Source organism: Euwallacea fornicatus, chromosome 35, assembly GCF_040115645.1.
Source record: "Euwallacea fornicatus isolate EFF26 chromosome 35, ASM4011564v1, whole genome shotgun sequence".
Classification (NCBI taxonomy): Eukaryota; Metazoa; Arthropoda; class Insecta; order Coleoptera; family Curculionidae; genus Euwallacea; species Euwallacea fornicatus.
Window position 1 is genome coordinate 1,836,018 of NC_089575.1, and position 11,405 is coordinate 1,847,422.

At 35.7% G+C, this 11,405-nt stretch overlaps 2 protein-coding genes across 2 annotated transcripts; one reads left to right on the forward strand and one right to left on the reverse strand.

Moving 5' to 3' along the window:
- The first annotated feature begins 205 nt into the window (after positions 1-205).
- LOC136348797 (uncharacterized) lies at positions 206-8,594 on the forward strand. The gene is made up of 5 exons (XM_066299936.1): positions 206-390; positions 452-4,082; positions 5,325-5,432; positions 5,717-5,800; positions 6,874-8,594. The coding sequence occupies exons 2-5, from the start codon at positions 474-476 to the stop codon at positions 8,464-8,466; spliced, it is 5,394 nt and encodes a 1,797-aa protein (XP_066156033.1). The 5' UTR covers positions 206-390; positions 452-473; the 3' UTR covers positions 8,467-8,594.
- Positions 8,595-9,115: 521 nt separating this feature from the next.
- Positions 9,116-11,378, reverse strand: TrpRS-m (Tryptophanyl-tRNA synthetase, mitochondrial). The gene is made up of 7 exons (XM_066299908.1): positions 11,193-11,378; positions 10,364-10,534; positions 10,150-10,304; positions 9,992-10,099; positions 9,810-9,931; positions 9,601-9,752; positions 9,116-9,545 (listed from the first exon to the last, which is right to left on the reverse strand). Exons 1-7 carry the CDS (start codon positions 11,253-11,255, stop codon positions 9,204-9,206), a joined length of 1,113 nt encoding a protein of 370 aa, XP_066156005.1. The 5' UTR covers positions 11,256-11,378; the 3' UTR covers positions 9,116-9,203.
- Positions 11,379-11,405: the final 27 nt, after the last annotated feature.

Sequence of the window (11,405 nt, forward strand, 5' to 3'; positions counted from 1 at the left end):
ATGACAATGACATTTAAATGACAATGACAAGTGTTAATAGGAATATTTCGGTAAAATGGGTGTAGCACTTTCAAATATTTTAATCCCTCGATTTTCTTCTCATTTAATAGATTTGTCATCGTTTTGCAATAGCAATAAAAGCAAATCTAAATTTAAAACATAACACTATATACCCTTGTGTAGTTAAATTATATATAACATAAAACACGGCGGTGCAAGAAAACATTTTCCAGAACTGATTCTTCTCGGTCTAATGGGAAAACAAGGGAAACGTCAACTTCATAACCCCATAATCCCAAATCTAACTAAAATAACAACAAACATTGAATTTAGAAAAAAAAATAGTAGAAAAACTATTAAAACCCCCAAATTCTGCCCAAAGACCAGACGGTAAATAACTACATTTCCCCTATACTTTCTCCAAACCTCCCGTTTTACTTTGCTTCAGCAGTGTTCCTTGAGAAGCCACCAAAATGAAGAGCATAGCCACATCCTATTATAGTAGCCCTAACACCTTACTACAGACATTAAGTGGCTTAAATAATATAGAATACCTCAATATTCAAGATTCGGAAGAAGAAACCACAGTTAACTCTTCAACAAATATTTTAGACACCCTTCAATTGATACAATTGGAAAACCCTAATATTGAGACTGTATTCGTTGATTCTGATGAGGAATTGGAGCAAGATCAAGTAAATCGAGTAGCAGTTGCGACTCGAAATTCTTCAGATAATATTGCAATAGATCTAGATAAATACGAGGAAGATATGCACCTTTCGCCTAAAAGTACAAAAACAACGGACAAGCAATTTATCAGTTCAATTAAAGTTGCTGCTTGTCCTGGAAGTCAGTCTTCTGTAGATTTGACTCTAAATCACAAAAATGTAATCTCACAAGTTAATAAAAAAAAATTTCCTGGAGTCTTACCAGAAGAAGCAAAAAATGAATTAAACTTGAAACTTCTTCTGGTAACTTCTGTGTCCCTAGCAAAAAAATCAGACAGATATATTTTGGCTGCTAAGGAAGCCACAGAAAAAGACTTGGCACCAATGAACGGAAAACCTATGAAACTGCTTGAAATTGCTGATCGTAAAGTGGGGAAAGTGTTCTTGGCTATTCCAGAAGATGTGAGGTCCCTTTTGGCCAAATCAGGTAAACCTATCAGCCTCAGTTGTGAGAAATGGGATCAGTCTACTAAGAGTGTTGTCAATATTAACTCCAAGAGGTCTGATTTATCTAACGAAACAATAGAATCGAATTCTGATGAGAATGTTTCTGATAGAGTGAAGTTGGTTAATAAAGAGAGAGAGAATTTGTCTATCAGGTTTAAGAATAGTTCTGAATCTTTAAGAAAGAGATTGGCAAAAAGTCCCATTTCAATATTCTCCCCAGTAGACATAGAAGGTAAAAATTCAAAAAAAGTATTGTCTGTTACCAGTAGAACAGAAAAACTTTGTAAACCAAGAAATGCATCTTCAAACATCATGTCAGAATATGCAAAATCATCTAAGGTAGCAGACAACGTTGTATATAGTAATAGTGTTCCTAAATCTTCAGTAGTGGTAGTTGCTAAAAAAGCTGTAGCAAACACAAAAGTATTTTATAATTGCAATTCAAAAGAAAATCCCACATCTGGTTGCCTTTCATTCAAATTGGGACCTTCGGTAGTAACCAATAGATCTAAAAAGGATTTATTAGCTGATTCAGACTTAGCTAAGAAAATACTTTTCAATTCACAGAACTTGGTGGTAGGGAACAAAGTTTTAACCAGCATAACTCCAGGTAGAAAAAAACAGAAAATTAAAAGTGTAAGTATTGATTCTTCAATAGTACTTGCTAATGAAACCTCAGCAAATACAACAGTGTTTGACTTATCAAAGGAAAAACCTGCTTTTGCCAACTTGAAATCTTTGGCAGAAACTGCAAGCAAGATAAAACTTGATAAGGTGCAAAAGGGCTCTGTGTCATCAAAAAAAAAAAAAAATTGTAAAGAAGACAAAATTATATCTCAAAAAACGACTTCTCCAATAACTATAAAAGCTGTTAATCCTTCAGAAGATAACTTAAAAGCAAAGAAAGACACTCATAAATCAATCGTAAATAAATTGCCGCCATCACTTCTGAGTTTGCAGGCTAAACAGATTTCTGAAAAAGATCTACTCAATGCAGGACCTAAGGGTTATTGTTTGGTAGAAGTTAATGATAGATCAAAAAATGCAAATTGCCTGAAGACAGCAGTTCTGGCAATTCCTGACGATATTGCAGCACGTTGTGCTGCCAACAATGACCCTTTATGCATCAATGTCCCAGGATTAGGATCTGTAGTTATACCATTGCCTCTGATTAGTGGTGCAGTATGCAAAAATTGCCCAAATGAAATTAAACAGCCCTCTATATCACCTGATCTATCCTCTTCTGAAATGGCCCTAATGCAAGAAACTTCACCGAACTTTGAATGTTCAACTCCCACAAAATCATTTCGACCAACGTTTGGAGAGAAACCTGAAACACCCACTAGTTCGAAGCCTGGAAAAAATGTATGTTTGAGATCTGCTACATTAGGCACAGCCTACAATATAAAAAATTTTAGCAGTAGTTTATGCACAAATCATTCACTAGTGGTTCCAAACTTGTTAAAGGATCTTTTGCATGAATCCACACAGAGTTATTTCAAGGAAAATAATTTGATTCAATCAAGCACAAGCTTGTTTGAGTCTTTTCCAAAACGACAGAAAAATCCCTCTTCATTTAGACGACCCATCACTGAACGTGATCTCTGGAAAATTCACAGGAACTATCCTAAGACCAATCCTCTCCTACTAGAGCAAATTAGAGAGACTATGATTGCTCTCCATAACTATGACGAAACATTCCATTGCTGGTCCTCCATAAATGGGGCTGATGATAAGGAAGACTTTTTAGGATTCCCTGATGGGGACACGAGAAGCAGAATATGTACAGCAAAGATGATCTCCCAAATCATAAAACTTCAAAATTCCTTGGATCTGTCATTGAGAAAATTGCATTTAGTGCGCCTTTATAAGCTGGAAAAGTCGCAGCCTAAAGACCCACTGGCAGTGGTGGATATGGAGGAATGGAGTAAAAAACGTATGGAAGATATAGACAACCTTTCTCCTTCAGGGTTGGTGCACAAAACTAATTTCACTAATTTGATAAGTTGGATGAAGCATCATAATAATACGCCCCCCGAAGAGAATCTGTTGATCACCAGCAAAGTCGAAATGTTGGAGCACAACTATGCAGATACAGAAAATGTAGAAAGAAGTAATAGGAAGCGTTTGAGTGAACCCGCTAAGTATGATGGAAAAAAGATGAAAATCTCAACAGGGTATGGTTTAATGGGCAACATTCAAAATTGGAGATATGAAGACTGTATTCCCAGTAAGGGACGTCCCAGAAAGCACCCTGTTAAAGTGCCCAAACCTGTAGGACGTCCCAGAAAGGACAAGTCCGCCAAAAAAGAGTTAAAGAAAAAGCGAATGAAAAGGACAGGAATATCTATACCCGCCGAATTTGCCTCAATCGTAAAACCTTGTTATGTAATGTTGAACAGGATAGAAGGACTAGAAAAGTTCCCAGTAAACACAAAATCCAAAGCACCCCTAAGAAAAAGGATGCAATATGAGATTCCGCAAAGAAATAATAGCACAAGAAGACGTAAAAAAATATTAAATTATGCGGCAATCCACCGAGGAATACAAGTACAACCGCAGGAAGAGCTGCATTTTTCATGTGATCAGGGAGATGAACTATGGAGGAAACATCATGCGTCTAACGTCGAACCTAAGGAATTTAGCATTTTGCATAGTTTGGAGGATTTCCACAGTTCGATTAACCCAGAGAGGCCCATTTTGGTGATCAACGAGAAACAGTGGGCCAAGAATAATTTGATAGAGCTAAGCGAAAACAATAACATAGTGTACCCAGTAACAAGATTAGAAGACGTTCCTGTATCATTGGTACAGTTCGTTGCTACGTGCAATATAAACTTTGTTAAACCTGATGTATTATGTAAATATTTGTCAGGTAGCAGTTCAAAAACTCCTAATATTTATGTATAATTTATGTACATCCTATTTTATGTAATAGGAGTTCATATGTTTTGTTTTTATGTAAAAAAATTTTTAATTGTTTTAAGAAAAAGATAATTAAAACCTTGATGTTACAAACGGTGGAATAATAAATCAATCGCAACGTGCACAAAGCCATGTGTTAATGAAAAATGAGGGTCATTAATTGATGATTTTGCGTAAACCAATGGCGGATTCGGGCGTCCAAAAAGTGCGCAGTGATGCAGCAATGCGACCACCGATTGGTGTCTGCATTTGCCTAATGTTTTACTACACTAAACACAGTAACAAAATAAAGGCAGCGCATAATCGCACCGATGCACTGCGTGTGCCCGATTGCGCCGTTAACGAACTTGTTAATCTTTGGTCAACCGAAAATGACCACATCAGTCGCATAAGGTGAAAAAGCACGCGTACACCACGTTTTTCTGAAATGGTAAATACGTATTTTCTTCGAATTCAATTTGTTGTTACACAGTAGAAAACTCATTCTAAATCAAACTGAGTATATCGGTATTAATTTTTATTGGGGTCTATCATCGCCTGCGGGCATGTCAAGTGGGGAACGAAGGACATTTTCAGCATCTGCTACGTTAAATAACCTGTAGCGAAGGCTAAGAAGGCGTTCGCCATTTTATCATCATTTTTTTATTATTTTTTTTCGTAGTGGCCACATAACACACATAACTAAAAGAAAAAAAAGGTGTGGTAAGATTAAAAGTAAAAAGAAAAATACGTATTAACTCAAAATCAATTGAGAGGTCTCAGCGTTTTTTTTTCAAGTCGCTCGTTAATAAGAAATTTATTTTATTCTGGACTTTCACCCAGATTCGTACAATCTTTGAACACTTTTATATTGGTGAGAAACGAAAAAAGTAACACGAAAAACAAATTTTCAAAAAATTATTATTCTGGGATGCCAAACAAAGCATTCGTACATGTAAAGCGTTCCTACTCGATGCATTTTTTCAGATTTTGCACGCACGTTTTCAAAACTTTTGCAGGTGTTTTTGCAAAACAGTTGTTTTTACGGAATTAGCAGTAACAATAGTTAAAGGAAATTGATTGAAAATCGAAAGAGACAAGCAGTACTCAAAGAGATCGAGTGGTGACATTATTTCACTGAAGTCCAAGTGTTCGACGCCTAGGAGGGACACTTAAAATCGCTCTTGCCCTAGCGTTCAATACGTTGTGTCAGAACTTAAAAACGATTGAATTGATCATTTAAAGCGTAGTGAACATTCAAGGAAGCTCACCGTGCGCGAAACTCGAAGCATTCTGAAAGTGGTAAAGAAAAATCCTAAAAGCAACGCTCCAGAGATTGCCAAACAGAATTTGGTAAGACCAATCGTCTCCACGAATGCGGTTATAAAAAAAGATCTATCTGAAAAAAGCTCCTTATTGACAGGAGAAATGGGAAAAAACGTTTAGATTTTGACTAAAATTATTTGCAAATAAGTCACTGTCTTTTTGGGAAAACGTCCTATTCTTCGATGAGAGTAAGCACAATATATTCGGTTGAGATGGAAAAGGTTTTGTTTGGAGAAAACCCACTACTTTGGGGTAATCTGACCGAAAGCGCTATCCAACTAGCTGTAAGGGAATCATATTTGTTCCAATAGGACAACAATCCCAAGCAGTCTGCCATACTAACCAAGGAATGGTTACTCTACAATGCACATGGGTTACTTCCTACTGTTCCACAGGTACCAAAAGTAAACCTCATCGAAAATTTGTGTGCTCACCAGGCTACAAAATTTAAAAAAGAACTAAATTCGAACCCATTCAGGAGTTGTCAAATTACCAAAATGTTGGTCACAAATTAGCTCAGAAATAATAAAAAAATTTGGTGAATCAATGCCCAAAAAGCTTCGAGCAACCATTAATGCCAAGGGCGTGCATCCAAAATATTTATTCTAATAATTATTGTTAGTTGGACTCCCCAAAATCACAATTTTTTGAAAATTTGATTGCTGTGTTATCGTTTTTGCTTCTTGTCAATATAAAAATGGTCAAAGATTACGAGTAAACATCACTGTTTAACAGCAAATTTAATTTGAAGAAAATATATATTTACCATATAAGAAAAACATGGTATATGAATACTTTTTTTACCCACTGTATAAGACTTCCATTTTCCTTGCTATTTTAAGAAAATTTATAGTAACTTCAATTTTCCGGTATAATTACGAATATTACATGTTTCTCTTAGTTACGATGATGATTATTAGATTACACTTTTAGTTAAATGTTTAATAATTTTTGTACCTTTGTAATAATTTTTTATGCAAATACAAATGTTATCTACTAGGACTCGAACCCAAGTTCGCTCCATGAGAAGGCGAAGCCCAAACCACTACACGACCTTGGGAATGAATGTTGATATTACGGAAATAAATGGGATCAAAATGTCAAATGTCAATAACTACGTGATATTGGAAGTGCGTTCATAGAGGGCACAATCGGTATTGAGTTGGAAGCGCATTTTTTTGTTTCACTTCTCGTCAATATTTGTAACAAGTTGAAGTAAGACGGACTGATGTCTGGAGCTGGGCGAAAACAACTACTGAATGGAGTCAAAGATGCCGCAGAGAACCAAGAAGAAACAACGAAAGAGACGCCAAATAAATTATACGTCATAATCATTCCAATTTTTAGAATATTTTTGAGGAATTAATGGTAATTTTATATTATATTATTAAACACATCACCCTAAACGAACACCATCAGTACTTCTCTTAGATAATTACCTTAATGTTCCCGCACCTAATAAATTTTTTATTACTTTGTTAAAGCCGAGACACAAAAGGAAATTATGGCCAGCATTATGGACACTCAAGCTTTAGAGAGGATTTTATGTTCGAGCCCAAGTATTGATGACCCAGATGAGGTCCCGCCAAGCACTGAGAAGCCAGAAGAACCCTCAATATCTGTTGTAGACACATTGAAAGCTTTCCAGTTGGAAAATCCTCAAATTGAAACAGTTTTCATAGCCTCAGATGAAGAGGAGCCTGGTTTTGTTAAAAGACACTTTGTAGACTCTCCTGATAACGAAGCATCTTCCAATTTGGAGCATGATTATGAAGTTAAACATGAAGTATATCAAGAACCACATACGCAATTACCCAACACAAATGCAACATTTCTTGCGAAACCTATCACCGAAAGAGACTTGTTAAGAATTAGACCACCTCCGATAAGCAGAAATATTTTAAAATCATCGAGCTTAATTGATATTACTGATAAGAATAATCCTGAAGCAAAAAAGTTTTTGGTGATACCTAGTGATGTGCTGCCACTTTTTGCCCAATCTAAAGGAGCTGTTTCAATTAGTATACCAGGTGTTGGGCCTGTAGTTCTACCCAAACCTGTGGAGTTTTGTAAAGCAATGGGGTACCAAGTTCCTTCAACTTTAAAAGCCAAATTGCCCCCTCCCTATGACCCATTGTCTGACTATAAATTCAGGTGCTGGCGATATCAGAAGAATCGCAAAAGGGATTTAGATGGGTTTACCATGAGTGATAGGCTTGGATTTTATCAAGCTGAGGTATACAGAACTAAATATTGTGTGGACACCATGAATTCTGTTGTAAAGAATCTTCAATTGTCTTTGGATAAATCAAAACATGAATTGAGGAAATTAGTTGGATATAATTGTGAAGTAAAAGAGTTACCAGCAGTGCGGAAAAGAAGAGGGAGGAAAAAAATGAAATCCCAAAAAATTAAGGCAAAAACTATGACCCTAGCTCAAAGGAAGAATTTGACAAATTTACTGAGCTGGAAGAAACACTTTAATGAATCATCTGAAGATGAGAAGTCTTTAAAAACAGAAGATACTAATACCCCAATGAAACAACAGAAAAGATCTTCATCTTCTGATCTTGAAGAAGAGGCACCTGTGACTGTGGTAAAAAAGAACAAAGTGGGACGTCCAAGAAAAATACAAAAGGCCACTACAGAAACCTCAGTGAAAAGTGACATCCCTCCTCAAACTGTAAAACGAGGCAGGGGCAGACCGAGAATTATTCGACTGAATGAAGAAGACACGTTGCCAAAAAAGGCAAATGAACCAAAGTGGGGCAGAAGAAAAGCTGCAAGTCTTTTACCAAGTGACATTCAAATTATAGATAGCCTAAAGGATTTTCAAGGGGCTATTAAGAGCTCCAAACCCATATTAGTGGTGAATGACCAGCAACAGTGGAACAGTAGTAATATTGCACAACTGAGTGTTAAAAATAATGTAGTATATCCCTTAAAGAAAATTGAAGAGTTGCCTTCCTCAATTGAATTATTAGCTAAAGAGTACAACGTAAAGTTTGTTAAGCCTAATGTTTTGTGTGGATATTTGGCTGGGGAAAGAGAGGAAGATTAGATTAAGGGTTAGTATTAAAGAGATTTATGCTTTTTTCATGTTTCTGTTATTTTTTTTTAAATGTATCTAATACTATATAAAAAGCTTACTAAACAATATATAGGGGAATTCACCAGTGTTTTAAAATAGTAATTTATTTTCATTTACTGCTTTGCAACGTCGCAGTTTCCCCCAAATAATCATCTCGGTATATCCGTCCTTCTCCCACCTTCGAGAATTCACACTTCAGTCTACCATTTTGTTTTTCCAAGAAAATAAAGCTTTGACAATGGTATTTTATACAAAGTTTACAGGACGCGTATATAGGCTTTATCTTTCTATAAATCGAAACAGCACAACGACTCAACCGTAGATTCTGATTGAACTGAGCTCAATAAAGAATCTGCTCTAACGTTCAATGAACTAGATAGTTAACGATGATAAACTTACCCTCAGGAGTTTTTACAAAATTAGAGTCTGCACACCACGAGAAAGTTCGGTAAGACGCGCCTTACAGGAGACACACACGTCAATTAGGCTAAAAATTTGATAAATGCGCGTAACCGACGTAAGAAACATGGCAACGGCGATTTTAAAACGCGACAGGAACGTTGCGTGTCGTCTACTTTCACGAATTTAGGACTTTAGGGATTAGCAATAAATCGCATAATTACTGCAGTAAACTTTTAATTAACAGCCATTCCAAACTTCTCATATAACGTTTCAAACAATGACAAAAAATTTCACTAACTCCTATATTAACTTCTCTTCATAGAGGCTTTTTCACGCCCCCGATACTTCACACTTAAACCCAATTTGTCGTGGACTTCTTTAAGGGTCTCGTTAGCGATTTGTGACGCTTTTTCAGCGCCCTCAGCTAATACACTCAATAAATACCCTTGGTCAGTCATATGACTAGAAATTGAATTTTGTATTGGCTTAACATAGGCTGCAACAGCGTCTGCTACTCTTAGCTTGTATTTTCCTGTGTCTATGTCTTCAGCCTCCTTGCAGATCTCCTCTGCAGTCTTGCCAGTGACAAAGGAGTGTATGCTAATTAGGTTTGAAACTCCAGGTCTGGTTTCAGGATCGAACGTTACCTAATGAAGAACATTTAAAGAATTTGAGTTGAAGTATTGAAACAATAATATGTACTTCTGAAGTGAAATCTGTAACTGCTTTTTTGATATTTTTCACTATGGTATCTGGAGAGTCAGTTAGACAAATTCTGCTTTTCTCATCAGGGTCAGACTTCGACATTTTTTTTAATGGATCTCGCAAACTCTTTATCCTGCCGTACTCGCTTGCTATTAAAGATAATATTTTAGTTCAAGATAGAACTTAAATAACGCCAGAATACTCACAAGTAATTAATGTATGTGGAGTTGGAAATGTTTGGCCATACCTATTGTTAAACATCCTGGTCAATTCTTGGCACAGCTGAATCTGCTGTACCTGATCTTCACCTACAGGCACATGAGTAGCTCTTGAAGAACCAAATTAAAACAAAGCTACCCTTTTAACACATAACTGTAACATTACCTACTTGTAGGACAAAATATCTGCAGCCTGCAGGACTGGGTAGACGAACAAGCCCAGAGGAATATTTTTCAAACTGGCTGATTTTTCTTTGTACTGTGGCAAATGAGCTAATCTAAATGTTTAATTGCACATTAGGTGAATGTTAAGAAGTTAATTAAGCACCTGGCCATTGTTGAAATACATCCTAAACACCAGCATAATTCAGCATGTGCAGGAACTGCGGACTGTTGGAAGAGTATTATTTTATTTGGATCTAATCCGCAGCCAAGTAAAGTTGCTGTCAATTCTAAGATGTTTTGCCGAAGCTTCTTTGGGTCCTAATGCAGAAAATCAGTATTTTATTTGTTAGTTATTCCCTTAAATTGTAAACTCTTACATGTGGCAATGTAATAGAGTGAAGATCAACAATACTAAGAATAAGATTTTCATTCTGGTCTTGCAGTTTAATCCATTGGGAAATGGCACCAAGATAATTTCCTAAATGTATAGAACCTGTTGGTTGAATTCCTGAGAATATTTTTGTGGGATATGGTTCTTCACAAGTTAACTAAAATTATTGTTGTGATTTTACATACACAACTTTTGAGTCTTTCAAGTATATGTTATGTTGGTTAATTGAAACCGAGAATGTGCCTCTTTTAAGGAACTTCTAAGGTTATGTAAGTTTCTCATAGGCATAAATAACTCTATTTTAGGGGTGAAAGCGTATCAGTAAATGCACGGACCATGATGCAATTCTTCCAGAGGACTTGTCATTGCTGATTTAAAGCTTATCAAAGTTGGAAAGTATCGTTGTTACTGAAAAATTCATGAATTGAATGCTAACACTAATCCTTGATTGTTAATGGTCCAATGATGATTTGTCAATACATCATCATCATGTTCAATCTCATATCTCTCTGTTTGATTGTTTGCAGTAAATAAATTTACTATTTAACTCACTACAAATAAGTACAGGTACACATATTACGTAAATATAAATATCTGAAGTAAAACCAATCTTTTTTTACAGACATCCGATTCATCAAACAACATCAAAATTTAATATAACAATGTTAACAGTACGAATATATTGAAAGTTGAATTAATTTTGCCTTCACGAAAAGTATATCCACATAAGGCTACCAAAAGTTACCCCGAATTAGGCAATTTTAGTTATTTTTGTTAAATTTTAGAATTTTATGCTTGTTAAATGATCATATTACCTTCTTTGAGGAATATTGTCTTATGTGAGGAAATACACGTGTGACGAACTTTCTTAACATCATGGCTTGAGAATCCCACGAAATATTAATAATTTAAAGAGGCTTTAACGGTTTAAACTTTATGTTTAAAAGCATAAACTACAAAACTTATTATTAATTCACGGAAAGAAAATTTGAGGTTAATGGCAAGATATTTATTGACAGTATCCAGAA